At 61.3% G+C, this 18552-nt stretch overlaps 2 protein-coding genes across 2 annotated transcripts; both read left to right on the forward strand.

Annotated features, from left to right (window-relative positions):
• The first annotated feature begins 889 nt into the window (after positions 1–889).
• PML (promyelocytic leukemia) lies at positions 890–7612 on the forward strand. Its single transcript, XM_030955442.1, is given in 10 exon segments — positions 890–1009; positions 1659–2230; positions 3921–4180; positions 4183–4218; positions 4221–4323; positions 4325–4482; positions 5296–5333; positions 5594–5686; positions 5968–6160; positions 7176–7612. Coding segments are annotated over 9 exon segments (1542 nt in total). The 5' UTR covers positions 890–1009; the 3' UTR covers positions 7265–7612.
• A 4868-nt stretch (positions 7613–12480) lies between these two features.
• Positions 12481–16657, forward strand: ISLR2 (immunoglobulin superfamily containing leucine rich repeat 2). Its single transcript, XM_030955591.1, has 2 exons — positions 12481–12628; positions 13360–16657. The coding sequence occupies exon 2, from the start codon at positions 13366–13368 to the stop codon at positions 15460–15462; it is 2097 nt and encodes a 698-aa protein (XP_030811451.1). The 5' UTR covers positions 12481–12628; positions 13360–13365; the 3' UTR covers positions 15463–16657.
• The last annotated feature ends 1895 nt before the right edge of the window (positions 16658–18552 follow it).

The raw sequence follows: 18552 nt of genomic DNA on the forward strand, positions 1-18552 counted from the left end.
GCGGGGATGGGGACAGGAAAGAGGAGCGGCGGCGCTTCCTGGCGGCTCCGTCATGTGACGGCGCCGGAGCGGATCCGGTCCCAAAGCCCGGCCCGGTGAGCGCATCCCGTTCCGGGAACGCGGCGATTCGGGATCGGGCCACGCCAGCCATAAAAGGGGGTGGCGGAAGGGTTTTGTCCCCAAAATCCCCGCCCCGGCCTTTTGGCGGTGCCACCCCCTCCCTGTCGCGGGGTGGGAATGGGGCCGGGAATGGGGCGGGAATGGGGCCGGGAATGGGGCCGGGATTGTCCCTCCAGGACGCGCGGGGACAATGGGAACGAAGCGGCCCCGGCACGGCGCGGGCGGGGCTCGGACACCGGAACCGCCCCACGGTACCGGCAGCGCCTGCCCGGGGCCGGGATCATCCCTTTGCCGGTCCCTGAATCCCGGTCCCACATCCCCTTCCCGGTCCATGAATCCCTGTCCCACATCCCCATTCGCATCCCGATCCCAGAATCCCCATCCCGATCCCGGTCCCTGAATCCCGGTCCCACATCCACATCCCGGTCCCACATCCACATCCCCATCCCAGTACCTGAATCTCCATCCCGATCCCACATCCCTATCCCGGCCCCACATCCTGATCCCAGTCCCACCATCCCCATCCCAGTGCCGTATCCCCATCCCACATCCCCATCCCAATCCCACATCCCCATCCCGATCCCAAAATCCCCATCCCAGAATCCCAACCCCAATCCCGCACCCCCCCGCTCCCCGCGCTCCCGGATTCCACCGGCACCGCCCCACAGCTCCCGGTGTCCCCTCCCTCCGTCCCTCCCTCCCTCCGCCCCTCCGTCCGTCCGTCCCTCCCTCTCCCCGCCCTCTCCCCGCTCCTCCTCCCGCCGCTCCCGGCCCCGCCGCGACCCCGCAGGTACCGGGGGGGACACGGGGACAAACCGGAGCCCCCCGGGGGACACGGGGACAACCCGGAGGCACCGGCGGGCGGTTCGTGCCCGGGCAGAGGGGGCGGGTGCGTTTTTAGGGCGGGCTGGGAAGGGGGGTCCCGGCTTTTCGTGGCTCCCCCAAATATTTATTGGGGGGACGGGGGGGGGGGGTTTGTCCGCTCTGCCGAGCTGGGGGTGAGGAGTGGCGAGGGGGACAGGGCTGGGGACACCTCTGGGGACAGGGCTGGGGACACCTCTGGGCACATCTCTGGGGACAGGGCTGGGGACACCCCTGGGGAAACCTCTGGGGACAGGGCAGGTGCTGGGGACAGCGTTGCTGGGGTGTTTTGGGGTCACTGCCGAGGGGGTTTTGGGGTCACTGATAAGAGGGTTTTGGGGTCACTGCCGAGGGGGTTTTGGGGTCGCTGCCGGGGAGGTTTGGGATCGCTACCAAGAGGGTTTTGGGGTCGCTGCCAGGGAGGTTTGGGATCGTTGCCAGGGTGTTCCCGCTTTCCCCTCTGTCGGAGCAGGAAGGGGCGGTGGCCGCGGCGGCACCGAAACCGTTTTGCTTTCGTTTCCACCGGCGCTTGGGAAATCCCAAATTCCAGGAAGGCCGAGAGCTCGGGGAGGGTGGGGAGGAACCTGCGAGGGGCGGGACAGCAGAACCCCGGGCGGGATTGACGGGGCCGAGCCCCAACTTCCTCCATCCCACGGGAGAATCCCGCACCTCCGCAGATGGAGACGGAACCGGAGCCAGAAGCGGAACCGGAGCTTCACCCGGAGCCGGGCCCCGCCGCGTCGGCCTCCCCTCCGTGCCAGGCGGCGGAGGATGAGGATGAGGATGAGGACGAAGATTTCCAGTTCCTGCGGTGCGATGGCTGCGGGCAGGACTCGGCGCAGCCGCGGCTGCTGCGCTGCCTGCACACGCTGTGCCCGGGCTGTCTGAGCGACACCAAGCAGTGCCCGCGCTGCCAGGCGGCCACGGGCGCTCCGGCCGTGGACAACCTGCTCTTCTGCAACCTGCGGAGCCGCCTGCAGCTCTGGCGGCAGATCCGCAGCTCGGGCGGGCCCGGCTGCAGCCGCTGCCGCGCCGAGGCGGCGCTGGTGTGGTGCTCGGACTGCGAGGAGTTCTTCTGCGGGCGCTGCCTGGAGGAGCACCAGTGGTGGCACAAGAAGAAGGCGCACAGGGTGCGCAGGGTGGAGGAGCTGCGGGCGGGCTCGGCGCGGCAGTTCCTGGAGGACACGCGCGGCTCCTGCAGCCTCTTCTGCTCCAGCGCCAGCCACCCCGAGGAGAGCCGCGTGTGCAGGTGGGAGCGCCGCGCCCAGCCCCGGCCCGGCCCCGAGTGCGGGCATGGCACCAAATCGTGTCCCGGCCCCAAATCTTGTCCCGGCCCCAAATCTTGTCCTATCCCCAAATCCTGTCCTGGCCCCAAATCGTGTCCCAGCCCCAAATCGTGTCCTATCTCCAAATCGTGTCCCGGCCCCAAATCTTGTCCCGGCCCCAAATCTTGTCCCGGCCCCAAATCCTGTCCTGGCCCCAAATCGTGTCCCAGCCCCAAATCGTGTCCTATCTCCAAATCGTGTCCCGGCCCCAAATCCTGTCCTGGCCCCAAATCGTGTCCCGGCCCCAAATCTTGTCCTATCCCCAAATCGTGTGCTGGCCCCAGATCTTGTCTGGTCTCCAAATCTTGTCCTATCCCCAAATCTCCTGTCCTCAAACCTTATCCTCAAACCTCACGCTGTCCCCGCACCTCAGCCTGTCCCTGAACATTGCCGTGGCCCCAAATCTTGTCCTATCTCCAAATTGTGTCCTGGCCCCAAATCTTGTCCTGGCCCCAAACCTCGTCCCATCCCCAAATCTCATCCTGTCCCCAAATCTCACCGCACTCCCAAATGTCCCACATCCCCAAATCTCGTGCTGTCCCCAAACCTCGTCCCCTGCCCAAAGTGTTGTGCTTTTCCCAAAATTCATTCTGCCCCCCCAAATTCATTCTGGCCCCAAATCTCATCCTATCCCCAAATCTTGTCCTGTCCCCAAATCTCATCCCATCCCTGAATTTCACACTGTCCCCAAATCTCATCCTGTCCCCAAATCCTGCCCTGCTCCAGGAGGTTTGGGGCTGATGTTCCAGCCCGGAATAGGTTGGAGTGGGATGGGCCCAAATCTATCCTGCCCCAAAATCTCACGCTGCTCCCAAATCTCATCCTGTACCCAAACCTCATCCCGTCCCCAAATCCCCTCCTGTGCCCAAATCTCCTGTCCCCAAAGCTCTGCCATTGGGGACTGATGGCAGTGACCCCACAGAGACCCCGGGGAGCCAGGGGAGCTCCAACGGGGATTTGGGGAAAGGCTCCAGAGGGGGCTGGACATGGCCTGGGATGTCCTGGAATGGGCACTGACCGCTGACCATCACTGACCATCACTGACCATCGCTGACCATCACTGACCATCGCTGACCACTGTCCATCCCTGCCCTCTGACCGTCACTGACCATCACTGACCATCATTGACCACTGTCCATCACTGACCATCACTGAGCATCACTGACCATCACTGACCATCACTGACCATCACTGACCAGTGTCCATCCCTGACCAGTGTCCATCCCTGACTCCTGTTGCTCCATGACCGCTGACCATCACTGACCACAGACCATCACTGACCATCACTGACCACTGACCATCGCTGACTATCACTGACCATCACTGACCATCCCTGACCCCTGTCCATCCTGACCCCTGTCCATCACTGTCCATCACTGACCCCTGTCCATCCCTGACCCCTGTCCATCCCTGACCCCTGTCCATTGTGACCCCTGTCCATCACTGTCCATCCCTGACCCCTGTCCATCGCTGACCCCCATCCATCGCTGTCCATCGCTGCCCCGTGTCCGTCTCCCCATCCCGGGAGCCAATCCCGGTAGCTCTGGGCTGTACCCCCCCCGCGTGTCCCTGCTGCCACCGCTCCCTGACGCCACCCGTGTGTCCCCCCTCCAGCATCTACTGCCCTCGCTGCGAGCGGGCGCTGTGCTGTCCGTGCGCGCTGCTGGACACTCGCCACGCTCCCTTCCGCGACCTCCGCGCCGAGAGCCGCCGGCGCCAGGACGAGCAGCGCTCCCTGCGCCGGGACCTGCGGCGGCTCCGCCGCTCCTTCAGGCGGCGCTGGGGCGGCTGCGGGGCAGGCGGCGGCGGGCGGGAGCAGCGGAGCGGCTGGGAGCGCGTCGCGCCAGCGCCGAAGCGGCTGCAGGAGCTGGTGCGAACGAGGCCGAGGAGCTGCGGGCGCTGCTGGAGGCGCGCCGGAGCGCGGGCGGAGCGCGCTGGCGGACGAGCTGCTGCGGGGCCGGGGCACGCTGCTGCGGGAGGCGGCCGAGAGGCTGGTGGAGAGGCTGGGCGCTACGGCGGCAGCAGGAGCTGATGGACATGCAGCCCTTCGTCAAGGCGGCGCTGCTGGAGCTGCGGCGGCTGCGGCCACCGAGCCCCCGAGCTCCGCGAGCCGCCCGACTCGCCGAGTGCCGGGCGCGGCTGCGGGCGCTGGTGGAGCGCGTCACGGGCCGGCCAGGTGAGTGCTGGGCCGGGCCGGGCCGGACTTGGGAGGGAGCTCTGGGCTGGGCCGGCTGCAAAGCGCCTTCCGTGAGCAGGGACAGCGCTGGATTCTTCTTCTTCTTTTTTGTCTTCTTCTCCTCCTTCTCCCTCTTCTCCTTCTCCTCCTTCTCCCTCTTCTCCTCCTTCTCCTCCTTCTCCTCCTTCTCCTCCTCCTTCTCCTCCTCCTTCTCCTTCTCCTTCTCCTTCTCCTTCTCCTTCTCCTTCTCCTTCTCCTTCTCCTTCTCCTTCTCCTTCTCCTTCTCCTTCTCCTTCTCCTTCTCCTTCTCCTTCTCCTTCTCCTTCTCCTTCTCCTTCTCCTTCTCCTTCTCCTTCTCCTTCTCCTTCTCCTTCTCCTTCTCCTTCTCCTTCTCCTTCTCCTTCTCCTTCTCCTTCTCCTTCTCCTTCTTCTTTCTCCTTCTCCTTTTCTTCCTCCTCCTTCTTCCCCTTCTTCTCCTTGTTCTCCTTCCTTCTTCTCCTCCTCCTTCTTCTTTTTCTTCATGTTTTCTTTTTCTTCTCCTTCTTCCCCTTCTCCTCCTCCTCCTCTGCCCCATTTCCCTGCTCTGGCTCCTCACCCCCCAGAGCCGGGATCTGCTCTGTTGTTTTTGTGGAGCCCTTTGGGTGTCCCCCAATCCCGGTGGCTCTGGGCATGCTCATTCCCGGCTCCCCGGGGCCTCCCAAGCGCCCAGGGCCGCTCCAATCCGGAGGGAAGGGGTTTGGAGCTGCCAGGTGGGATTTTCCTGGCTCTGGAGGCCCCGGCTCAGGGTCTCATCCCGGTTTTCTCCGTCCCCAGATGTCCCCGAGGTCGAGGTGGCCCTGGAGAACAACCTGGTGAGACATCGGGGTGCTCCCGCCCCATCCCAAACCTGCTCCTCTCCTTTCCCTCCCCACCCCGCTATTCCAGGGTTTCCTCACCCACAAGTTCCCACATCCCACCGGGCACTGCTCCATCCCATGACCATGGCAGCGACCACGGGAGCAGCCCCCAGACCCATCCCAAACCCTCCGTGCCTCAGTTTCCCCATTCCCGAGGGTGGTCCCGCCCCTCCACTGGGACCCAGGTCCATCCTAACTCCCCGCTCTTCCCGCAGGAAGAGGATCCAACCCATCCCAAACCCCACAGCGCCTCCCCCAGCCTGGAGGAGATCCATGTGGAGGAGGTGCGGTCCCTCCATCCCATCCAGGTGAGATCCGCTGGGATCCCAATCCCACCCCAATCCCAACCCCAATCCCAATCCCAATCCCAACCCCAATCCCAACCCCAACCCCAATCCCAATCCCAATCCCAATCCAATCCCACCCCAATTCCACCCCAATCCCAACCCCAATTCCACCCCAATTCCACCCCAATCCCAACCCAACCCCACCCCAATCCCAACCCAACCCAACCCAACCTCACCGCAACCCCATTTCCAATCCCAACCCCACCCCCAATCCCACCCCAATCCCACCCCTGCTTTTCCAGCCTCTCCGGCTCCCCTGTTGGAAGAAGCGGCCGCTGCCCAGCACGGAGAGGGGCAGCCAGGTGTCTCCCAAGATCCTGAAGCTGGAATGCGACCACGAGCCGGGCCCCAGCCATGCCGAATCCCAGTGGGAATTCCAGACGGAGCCCGGCCCCTCCACGTCGCGGCACAACTGCGTCCGTGCCGGTGACACAGGTGGGCACCGGGAATGTCACCGTGCCTGGGATCCTGCTTTTCCTCATCCCATGGGATCATTCCCGGCCTTTCTGTGCCCCCATCCCATGGGAATCTTGGCCAAGGGGGGGGGAGGGTCCAGATCCCTAGGGTGAGGGATCCGTGGGATGGAGAATCTGTGTAATTCGGGATCCATGGGGTGAAGGATCCATGAGGTGAAGGATCCATGGGGTCAGGGATCTGTGGGATGAGGGATCCATGGGGTGAGGGATTCATGGGATGAAGAATCCATGGAATGAGGGATCCATGAGATGAAGGATCCATTGAATGAGGGATCCATGGAATGAGGGATCCATGGGATGAAGGATCCATGGGGTGAGGAAACATTGGGATGAGGAATCTGTGGAATTCAGGATCCATGGAGTGAAGGATCCATGAGGTGAAGGATCCATGTGGTCAGGGATCTGTGGGATGAGGGATCCATGGGGTGAGGGATCCATGGAATGAGGGATCCATGGAATGAAGAATCCATGGAATGAGGGATCCATGGGATGAAGGATCGATGTGGTGAGGGAACACTGGGATGAGGAATCCGTGGAATGATCAATGTGGTGAGGGAACACTGGGATGAGGAATCCATGGGGTGAAGGATCCAAGGGGTGAAGGATCCATGACGTGAAGGATCCACGTGGTCAGGGATCCATGGAATGAGGGATCCATGGGATAAAGGATCCATGGGGTGAGGGAACATTGGGATGAAGGATCCATGGGATGAGGGATCCATGGGATGGAGGGTCCGTGGGATGAGGGAACATTGGGATGAGGCATCTGTGGGATGAGGGAACCGTGGGATGAAGGATCCATGGAATTCAGTATCCATGGGATGAAGGATCCATGGGGTGAGGGATCCCTGGAATTCAGGATCCACGTAGTCACCACCATTCCAAGGGTTCCCCCCACGCTGAGGTTGGTTCCCGGTGCAAAGCTCGGGAACGTTGATCGTGTGGGATCCGGAATTTTGGGATTTCCCTCGCAGAGGGCGGCAGCATCATCATCTGCAGCTCGGACGACAGCGACGAGGACACCGTGGTGGTGACGGTGACACCGGAGCCGCCTCCGTGCTGACGTCCCATGGGATCCTCCAGCCTCATCCCGCAATTCCCGGCCTCCCATTCCCAGATTTCTGCTTGGGCTTTCCTCTTCTTGGCCAATCCCAAATGTATTCCTGGACTGAGCTCTGGTGTTCCAGAGTGGCCCCAAATCCCACCTGGATCTGCTGGGATCTCCCTTTTAATGCTTTGGGGTTTCCTGGGAATGTTGTTTTCCTCTTAAATCCTGTCTGGGTTGATCCCAAAATAAAATTTGGGATCAAGTTGGGATCTGTGCCGGCGGATCCCGTTCCTGAGCCCCCCAAAGGTGGGGAGATGATCCCAAGGGTGGGATCCCCTCTGGGATCCCCCATCAGCACTTGGAGCAGGGAATTCCTTGGGATTGGGATTGGGATTGGGATTGGGATTGGGATTGGGATTGGGATTGGGATTAGGATTGGGATTAGGATTGGGATTGGGATTAGGATTGGGATTGGGGTCGCTTTCCTGGTGTAATGAGGGCTTGAAATCCCAGTTTTTTTATGTCTCCCCTCAATAAAGCTGCTCTGGGATGAAGTTCCAGCTGCTTCCTCTTCTTCCCGCCCCAACCCATCCCGAGCAAAGGGAAAACCTGGGAATTCTGGGGTAAAACCTGTTCCTGGCATTTTCGGGACAGGAGAAATCCCCGAGGGCAAGGAGACACCCCGGGGATAAAATTCCCACATTCCATGAGTGGAGGAGCCCGTTCCAGCCACATTCCCACAAAAATCCAGGGAAAGAGGGAAATGGAATTTCCGTTTCCCAGGAAAACGGTGTGGGATTGTCCTGTGGGAAAACAGGGAATGGATTCAGGGCTCTGCTTTTATCCCAGGTCCTATTTTTTATTTGGGACACCCCAGCTCCAGGAATGTTTTCCGTGGATTAAATTCACAGGATTTGCACGTTCCTGCCTCAATCCTGGCTGGATTTGGGATTCCCAGATCCCATTTTTGGGGATCTCAAAATTCCTGGGATTTGAGTGTTCCTGCCTCAATCCCAGCTGGATTTTGGATTCCCAGATCCCATTTTTGGGAGTGCCAAAATTCCTGGGATTTGTGCATTCCTGCCTCAGTCCTGGCTGGGTTTGGGATTCCCAGATCCCGATTTTGGGGCTGCCCACTCCAGGAATGTTTTCCATGGATTACATTCCCGGGATTTGCCCATTCCTGCCTCAATCCCAGCTGGATTTGGGATTCCCAGATCCCATTTTTGGGGCTCACAAAATTCCCATGATTTGAGTGTTCCTGCCTCAATCCTGGCTGGATTTGGGATTCCCAGATCCCGATTTTGGGCTTCCCCACTCCAGGAATGTTTTCCATGGATTAAATTCACAGGATTTGCACGTTCCTGCCTCAATCCTGGCTGGGTTTGGGATTCCCAGATCCCGATTTTGGGGCTTCCCACCCCAGGAATGTTTTCCATGGATTAAATTCCCATTCCTTGCTCCCAGGGCTGTTCCCACCCAGCCCCAAGCCACCAGCCAGGACTGGGATCCCTTTTCCAGGATTTTGGGGACACGGGGACATTGGTCTGTGGGTGGAACTTGGTCCTGTCCCCATCCCGGCCTTTGGGATTCCCGGCTGGAGCCGAAAATTCCAGAATTCCTCGGCCTCAAGGGTGTCCCCAAAAGTGACGTTGTCCGGGGAATGTGGGGACACAGGGGGACCCCAAAATCCCCATCCCAAACCCTCTTCCCAGAATATCCTGGAGGTGCTGACACTGAGTGTCCCCATGGAGGTGGCACTGGGTGTCCCCATGGAGGTGGCACTGGGTGTCCCACGCAGGTGACACTGGGTGTCCCCATGGAGGTGACACTGGGTGTCCCCATGGAGGTGGCACTGGGTGTCCCATGCAGGTGGCACCGGGTGTCCCCATGGAGGTGGCACTGGGTGTCCCACGCAGGTGACACTGGGTGTCCCATGCAGGTGGCACTGAGTGTCCCATGCAGGTGGCACTGGGTGTCCCCATGGAGGTGGCACTGGGTGTCCCCATGGAGCTGGCACTGAGTGTCCCATGCAGGTGGCACTGGGTGTCCCCATGGAGGTGGCACTGGGTGTCCCATACAGGTGGCACTGGGTGTCCCATGCAGGTGGCACCGGGTGTCCCATGCGGGTGGCACTGGGTGGCGGTGTCGTGGCGCGGGCGGTGTCGCCGAGCGGGGCTGGCTGTGACAAGGCAGTGCCACCACCAGGTGTCCCCCTTGCACAGCGGCTCGCGGGCCGGCGCTGCTCTGGGGACAGCGACACGGGGACACCGACAGTGTGACACTGACACGTGTGACACTGGTGACACTGACCCTGTGGCACTGGCCTTGTGACACTCACGCATGGGACACTGGTGACACTGGAGACACTGGCACGTGTGACACTGAGCCTGTGACACTGACCCTGTGACATTGGTGACACTGAGACCGGGACACCAACACTGTGACACTGACACGGTGACCCTGTGACACTGACACAGTGACCTTGTGACACTGATCCTGCGACACTGGCGACACTGACACGGGGACACCAACACTGTGACACTGACACGGTGACCCTGTGACACTGATATGGTGGCCCTGTGACACTGATATGTGTGACACTGATATGTGTGACACTGACCCTGGTGACGCTGACCCTGTGACCCTGTGACCCTGTGACACTGACACGATGACCCCGAGGACACGGGCACGGTGTCACCGCCATTGTCACACGGCCATTGGTCACGTGCCCACCTGGACCCCCCCGCGTGTCCCCCCGGAAGTCCCTCGGTCACCCCCGGGTGGTGGCACTACCGGGACGGGGAGAGGGGACGGGAAAGAGGGAGCAGGATGGGAGGGGGAGTGATCCCAAAGGATCCAGGACGTTATTCCCAATCCCACAGCACCGATCCCAAAGGATCCAGGATGTTATTCCCAATCCCGCAGCAGCAATCCCAAATGATCCAGGATGCTATTCCCAATTCCACAGGAGCGATCCCTAAGGATCCAGGACATTATTCCCAATCCCACAGCAGCAATCCCAAAGGATCCAGGACGTTATTCCCAATCCCACAGCAGTGATCCCAAATGACCCAGCATGTTATTCCCAATCCCACAGCAGCGATCCCAAAGGATCCAGGATGCTATTCCCAATCCCACAGCAGCAATCCCAAAGGATCCAGGACATTATTCCCAATCCCACAGGAACAATCCCAAATGATCCAGGATGTTATTCCCAGTCCCGCAGCAGTGATCCCAAAGGATCCAGGACGTTATTCCCAATCCCGCAGCAGCAATCCCAAAGGATCCACGATGTTATTCCTGACCCAGCAGCAATCCTAAAGGACCAAGGACATTATTCCCAATCCAGCAGCGATCCCAAAGGATCTGGGATGTTATTCCCACACTCCCAGACTGTGGGATTGGCATGAGTTTTTCCCTGCCCCAAAGCTCATCCAGCCCAAAAAATGGGGCTGGCACTTCCAGGAGGGCAGAACAGCTCCCAAAACCCCCAAATCCTGGAAAAATATGTCTAAAAATTCCACAAAAATCCCACTGTCCCAAATTTCCTTTCCACACCAGGAAAATCCCATTTTCCATGTGTTTTTAGGGCTTGAATGGCTCTGCTGGAATGACATTGACAATCCAGATGGGATGTGATCAATAATTCCCAGCCCCAGCAATGAATTTCCAAATGAATACTGGGAAAAGGGAGTGAGGAGAGGGAGAGGGGGAAATGGGATGGGAAAATAATGGGATAAATCTGGTGTGGGGATGGGAATGGATCTGTGCCCTCTATGGATCCATCCACGCATCCATCCATTATCCATCCATCCATCCATCCATCCATCCATCCATGCATCCATCCATCCATCCATCCATCATCCACCCATCATCCATCCATCCATGATCCATCCATCCATCCATGGATCCATGGATCCATGGATCCATCCATCCATCCATCCATCCATCCATCCATCCATCCATCCATCCATCCATCCATCCACCCATCATCCATCCATCCATCCATCCATCCATCCATCCATCCATCCATCCATCCATCCATCCATCCATCCATCCACCCATCATCCATCCATCCATCATCCATCCATCATCCATCCATCCATCATCCATCCATCCATCCATGGATCCATGGATCCATCCACCCATCATCCATCCATCCATCATCCATCCATCATCCATCCATCCATCATCCATCCATCCATCCATGGATCCATGGATCCATCCATCCATCCATCCATCCATCCATCCATCCATCCATCCACCCATCATCCATCCATCCATCATCCATCCATCATCCATCCATCCATCATCCATCCATCCATCCATGGATCCATGGATCCATGGATCCATCCATCCATCCATCCATCCATCCATCCATCCATCCATCCATCCATCCATCCATCCATCCATCCATCCATCCATCCATCCATCATCCATCCATTCCTGGAATGGGGACTGCTGCCGGCAGGCACAGCTCGGGGCGGGGCCGCTCTCTGTCGCGACTCAGCCGTGTCGGCGACACCGGGAGGAGCCGCTCGCCGCCCCGGTCCCCGCCGCTCCCCCTGGCCCTGGCCTCTCGCCGCGGGGCGGGGACGGCGGGGCCGGGCTCGGGAGCGGGAGAGGCGGCGGGAGAGGCGGGATCGATCCCTGCCCGGTCGATGGTTCCCGCCCGGGGATCGGGGCGCCCCGCGCTCCCCGGGTCCCGCTTTTCCGCGGGGAGCACGCTCCGGGGGCGGGATGCAGGAGCAGCGTCCCCCCGGCTGCCGTCCCCGTCCTCCCTGCGGGCTCAAGGCGCGCTGAGCGCCCGCACGGGCCGCTGGAATTCCCGCGTGGATCGGGAATAGCGGCCCGGGAGGCTCCCACCTGCTTTTCCTCCATCCTCCGAGGGATGCGCGGGCGGGACGGGGGGGGAGCCGCGCCCCGACGGCATCGCCGCGGCTCCGGGGGAACCGCACAGCAGCGGCCGAGCGGCGGAGAACGCCCGCGGGCCGAGCAGCACCGGCACCCCCCCCCCCTCTTTTTTGGGGGGATAGTTCTGTATTTTCGGGGGTACCGGCGGTGCGGGAGCGGCCGCGGGCGGCGCCGGCCGGCCGGGTGGGTGGGTGGGTGGGTGGGTGGTGGGCTGGGAGAAGGAAGGGGGTGGCGGGCGGGCGGGCGGAGGGGGAGGCTGGCAGAAATGCAAATCGCTGCCTCTCGCTGCGCCTCGGCAGCCCAGAGCCCGCACGGCCCCGCCGCCGCTCGCAGCTCAGCCCCGGCAGGCGCGGGGGCAGCGGGCGGGGTCCCCCCGGTCCCCCCGGCCCTCGGCCGGCTGGCAGGAGGAGGATGAGGAGCGCCGGGAAGGGCTGAGGGTGGCGGAGAGGCACCTAGCAGAGGGTGAGTGGCGGGGGACAGGGGGACAGGAGAGGGGGAATAGGGTGGGGATGAAGTAGGGAGAGACGGGGGAGAGAGAGAGGGAGGGGAGAGGTGGAGGGAGGGGAGAGGTGGAGGGAAGGGAGAGGAGGGGGAAGCGAAAGAAATAATTGGGGAAGGAGAGATGAAAGCGGAGGATAAAGAAAATGGAGGTTAATTAGTTGGTTATTGCGGGGAGGGGGGAGTGGGGGAGGAAAAACCTGATAGAGCCGGGAAAAAGAAAGTGAGAAGGGTGGGAAGAGACGGCTGGTAAAGGGAGAAGGAAAAACCTGATCGAGCCGGGAAATAGAGAGTGAGAAGGGTGGGAAGAACCGGCCAGGGGAGAGAGAAGGGAAACCTGATTGAGACGGGAAATAGAGAGTGAGAAGGGTGGGAAGAGCTGGACAGGGAAGGGGAGAAGGAAAAACCTTCCAGCCGGGGAATAGAGAGCGAGAAGGGTGGGAAGAGCCGGGCAGGGAAGGGGAGAAGGAAAAACCTGACTGAGCCGAGAAAAAGAGAGCGAGAAGGGTGGGAAGAGCCGACGGCAAGGGGAGGAAAGCGGGGGCGAGGGCGAGGAGGGGATGCGCGGGAGGCAGCGGGCGGCAGCCGGGGGGAGCCGGGCACAGACAATGGGGCACGGCCCCGCCGCCTCCACCTCCCGCCGCCGGGCGGGGCCGGGGCGCGCTGGCGCTGAGCCCCGCGCTGTCCCCTGCCAGGGGGACATGGCCCCGCTGCTGGCGCTGCTGCTGGCGGCCCTGCTGGGCTCGGGCCGGGCGTGCCCGGAGCCCTGCGCTTGCGTGGACAAGTACGCGCACCAGTTCGCCGACTGCGCCTACAAGGAGCTGCAGGCCGTGCCCGCGGGGCTGCCCTCCAACGTGACCACCCTGAGCCTGTCGGCCAACAAGATCAGCTCGCTGCCCCGCGGCGCCTTCGCCGAGGTGACCCAGGTGAGCTCGCTGTGGCTGGCGCACAACGAGATCGCCACCATCGAGCCCGGCGCGCTGGCCGTGCTGGCGCAGCTCAAGAACCTGGACATCAGCCACAACCAGATCGTGGAGTTCCCCTGGCGGGACCTGCGCAACCTGAGCGCGCTGCAGCTGCTCAAGATGAACAACAACCGCATGGCGCTGGTGCCGCCCGACGCCTTCCGCACGCTCAAGGACCTGCGCTCGCTGCGCATCAACAACAACCGCTTCGCCACGCTGGCCGAGGGCATCTTCGACTCGCTGAGCTCGCTGTCGCACCTGCAGATCTACAACAACCCCTTCGAGTGCTCCTGCTCGCTGCAGTGGCTGAAGCGCTGGATGGAGAGCACGCTCATCTCCATCCCCGAGAAGGACTCCATCGCCTGCGCGCTGCCCGAGCGCCTGCGCGGCGTGCCGCTGGCCAAGCTGCCCGAGCTGCGCTGCGCCGCGCCCGCCGTCAGCATCACCCACTCGCCCGAGCTGGACGCGGCCGGGCTGCCCGACGGGCTCACGCTGAGCCTGCACTGCGCCGCCAGCGGCTCGCCGCCGCCCGAGCTGCGCTGGAAGATCCGCACGGCCGGCCAGAGCCTGGAGCTGGGCGGGAGCGGCCCGGAGAGCGCGGCCAAGGAGGAGCCGCGGCCCGAGCCCGAGCGCTTCGTGGCGTTCAAGAACGGCACCTTGGTGATCCCGCAGCTGAGCAAGCGCGAGGAGGGCACCTACACCTGCGTGGCCACCAACGAGGTGGGCAGCAACCACTCCTCGGTCAGCGTGGCGGTGGCGGGCCCGCAGAAATACCCGCCGGTGCCCGGTGGGGACCCGCTGGGCGGAAAGGGGCAGGCGGGCGACAAGAAACCCGGCACCGAGGCGGCCAAGAACAGCGTGCTGACCCCGGAGGAGAGGGGCAAAGCGCTGGGCCCCACCCGGCAGAGCCGGCCCGGCTCGGCGGCGGCGCCGGAGCCTGAGGGCCGGGGCCGGGTCCCCTTGGAGCCGCCGGGGCTGGAGAAGAAGTGCGGGGCCTCGGCGGGGGGCTCCAAGTACATCTCCAACCACGCCTTCAACCAGAGCGGCGACTTCAAGCGGCACAGCTTCGAGCTGGGCGTCATCGCCCTGGACGTGGCCGAGCGCGACGCCCGCGTGCAGCTGACGCCCACCCAGCCCGGCGGGGGCCACCTGGGCGTGCTCTACCTGTGCCAGCAGGGCCGCCAGGGCCACGCCCTGCTGCAGTGGTCGCAGATCGAGGCCGGCGTGAACTCCTACTGGTTCCAGGGCCTGAGCCCCGGCACCAACTACTCGGTGTGCCTGAGCTCGCCGGGCGAGGAGTGCCGCGTGCAGGTGGTGTTCACCACCAAGAAGGAGATCCCGTCGCTCATCATCATCGTGGTGGTCAGCATCTTCCTGCTGCTGCTGGCCACGCTGCCGCTGCTGGGCGCCACGTGGTGCCACCTGCTCGCCAAGCTGCAGGCCAAGCCCTACAAGCTGATCATGAAGGCGCAGAACCCCGACCAGATGGAGAAGCGCATGGCCGCCGACTTCGACCCCCGCGCCTCCTACCTGGAGTCCGAGAAGAACTTCGGTCCCGGCGAGGCTGAGGCCGAGGAGGAGGAGGAAGAGGAGGAGGAGGAGGCCGGGGATGAAGAAGGAGCGCGGTGGCGGCGCGGGAGGGAGGAGGAAGGCGCGGCGGAGCTGGAGCGGGAGGAGAGCGTGGCCGCCAGCTCCATGGCGGAGTCGCAGTCCAAGGGCGGCGCCGAGGAGTTCGAGGTGCGCTCCGAGTACAGCGACAAGCTGCCGCTGGGCGCCGAGGCCGTCACCATCTCTCCGGAGATCAACGGCAACTACCGGCAGCGGCCCCGCTGAGCCCCCCGAACCCCCTGCCCCCGCTCCCACACCCCGCTCCGCCCGGGGAAAAACCTCCGGGGACGAGCGGAGCCATCCCCGCCTCTCCTTCCCCTCCTCCTCCTCCTCCCCCCCTTCTCCTTCTCGCCCGGTGCCCCCGGGATGAGCCTCCCACGATTTCGTTTCCATTTCGGGCACCGGCGGTGCTCGCTGCCGCCTCGGCGGCAACAACGATTCCCTCTCCCCCGCCTCCCTCCGCGGCCCGCCAGCCCCGGGTTCGCTTTCCCTTCCGAGGAAAAAAACGAAAAAAACCCCGAGAAAACGGCTAAAAACAAAAAGCCCGATTGCCCCAAATTCTCTTTGCTGGAATCGGTTCAGTCCCCGCCGCTCCTCGGTGCCCGGTGAGTCCCCTCTGCTCCCCGGTTCTCTCCTGCCGAGCCCGGAGCTGTCCCCGCCGCTCCCCGGTGTGTCCCCGCCGCTCCCCGGTGTGTCCCCGCGGGTCCCCACCGCGCTCCGGCGCATCCCGATTTCCCCCGGCGGGTGCCGACATTCCCGGTCCCCGCCGCTCCCGGGCGGTTTTCCCGCTTCCTGACGGATCCCGGGGCTCCTCGGTCCCCGGCAGTGCCGGGCGCTGCTCCCCGCGCCCCGCTGGGTGCCGACATTCCCGGTCCCCGCCGCTCCCGGGCGGTTCTCTCCAGCCTCCGATGGATATTGGTGCTCCCCGGTCCCACCACTCCCGTTCCCGGTGGGTCCTGGTTCTCCCCGGTCCCCGCCCTCCCGTTCCCGGTGGGTCGCGGTTCTTCCCTGTCCCTGCCACTCCCGGGTGCTGATCCCCGGTCCCACCACTCCCGTTCCCGGTGGGTCCCGGTTCTCCCTGGTCCTCGCCGCTCTCATTCCCGGTGGGTCCCTCTTCTCTCCGGTCCTCGCCACTCCCGTTCCCGGTGGGTCCCGGTTCTCCCCGGTCCCGCCGCTCTCATTCCCGGTGGGTCCCGCTCACCCCGTTCAGCACCGGGCTCACGGGGACAGCTCCGCACCCCGAGAGGCCGGGAGCTCCCCGATCCCCATCCCCGATCCCCGGTGCCCAATTCCCGGTTCCCGGTCCCGTCCCCTCCCCTCGGTGTGTTTTGGGTAGAGTAGCCTTGTAGCCAAGTGTGTGAGCCGCAGACGCGCCCGGAGCCCGCGGCCGAGCTCGCCGCGGTGGCCACGGCGGCCGCCAGCCCCGCCGGCCGCTGGGCCCGGGGCCGCGGAGAGCCGCGGGCGCTCCCTCTGCGCGCTCCTGTCCGTGCCGAGTCAATAAAAGAGATTGAAAGTGGAGCCGCCTCCGTGCTTGGGGGAGAAAAACCGGGGTTTTGTCCCCAGGGCGGGGAGGGGACAGCCAGGAGGTGGCACCGCCACGGCCGCCTCCTTTGATGTGTTTTACACATTTTTTTTTTTTAATATCGTAAAAACATCAATTCATTTTTTCCGGCCATAAAGCAGGCGCGGAAATCGCGTTTGCGTGCGAAGGGAATCGCCCAAGTCCATTAAATCTTCCCTATAAATTCACCCCGGAGAGGAAAAAAAAAGGAATTCCATTTTCCCCCGGTGAGCATCGGAATCCGCTGGAGCAAGGAAACATCCCACGGATGTGTGTTTTCCATCGTTTTATGGATCATTCTCTGTCGTTTTCCAGATCATTCTCTATCATTTTTATTATAATTTCTATCTTTGTTATATCGTTTTAGATATGCTTTTATCATTTTAGATATGATTTCTGTCATTTTAGACATCTTTTATTTATCATTTTATCTGTAGTGTATTTAATTCTTGATGGAATTTCTACAATCCCTACCTCTCTTTTTTTTGTATAAAAACACCCCAAACCTCACCTTTTTTTTTTTTGCCTTTTTTTTCTCCCCAAACTCCTCTCCCTGATGATGTCACCTTGATCCCTAAGGGATCCCCGCACTCATCCCAAAATTCCCACAGGATTTCTGCTCCCAATCCCATCCCACCGATGAAATCCCCCCCTGGCAATCCAACATACCTTTCTCGAGGGCAAAAATTCCCCAAATCCCTCTCGAATCCCCCCAAAATTCTCCCAAAATCCCCCAAATCCCAGGAGTCCGAGGCTGCTCCAGGTGTTCAGATCTGCCTGGCAGAGCCTGGATATTCCCATCATTGTTGACGTTCCCATAATTGTTGCTATTCCCATAATGATTTGTGGATATTCCCACAATTGTCGCCATTCCCATAATTAATTACGGATATTTCCATAATTGTGGATATTTCCATAATTGTGAATATTTCCATAATTGTGAATATTTCCATGATTGCGGATATTCCCATAATTGTTGATATTCCCCATAATTGAGTGTCGTGCTCTGGAGTCACGGCGGGAATGGAAAAGAACAATCATTCCAGCTGCCTTTAATTAGGGAACTGTGGATTCCCGGGAATCCGGGATGAGGCCGGGATTTGCTGCTCTCCAGGAGGCCACGAATAAATGGGGGGTGGGGATTTGCATTTTTCCTGGAAAAAATTCCTGCTGGGAATGGTTAAAGCATCCACGGAGTGCTCAGAATTCCCAAAAATCCTCTGGTTTTATCCCCACGGCTGGAATGAGCAGAGAATTCCAGCCCTGCAGCGGGAATGTCCCAGTTTGACCAGTTTGGAATGTCCCAGTTTGACCAGTTGGGAAAATGTCCCAGTTTGACCAGTTTGGAATGTCCCAGTTTGAGCAGTTGGGAAAATGTCCCAGTTTGACCAGTTGGGAAAATGTCCCAGTTTGACCAGTTAGGAATTCCCAGTTTGAGCTGTTGGGAATGTGTCAGTTTGACCAGTCAGGAATTCCCAGTTTGAGCAGTTGGGAATGTCCCACTTTGACCAGTTGGGAAAATGTCCCAGTTTGAGCAGTCGGGAATTCCCAGTTTGACCAGTCGGGAATTCCCAGTTTGACCAGTCAGGAATTCCCAGTTTGAGCAGTTGGGAAAATGTCCCAGTTTAACCAGTTTGGAATGTCCCAGTTTGACCAGTCAGGAATGTCCCAGTTTGAGCAGTCGGGAATGTCCCAGTTTGACCAGTTTGGAATGTCCCAGTTTAACCAGTTTGGAATGTCCCAGTTTGACCAGT

This window comes from Camarhynchus parvulus, chromosome 10 (assembly GCF_901933205.1).
Source record: "Camarhynchus parvulus chromosome 10, STF_HiC, whole genome shotgun sequence".
Lineage (NCBI taxonomy): Eukaryota > Metazoa > Chordata > Aves > Passeriformes > Thraupidae > Camarhynchus > Camarhynchus parvulus.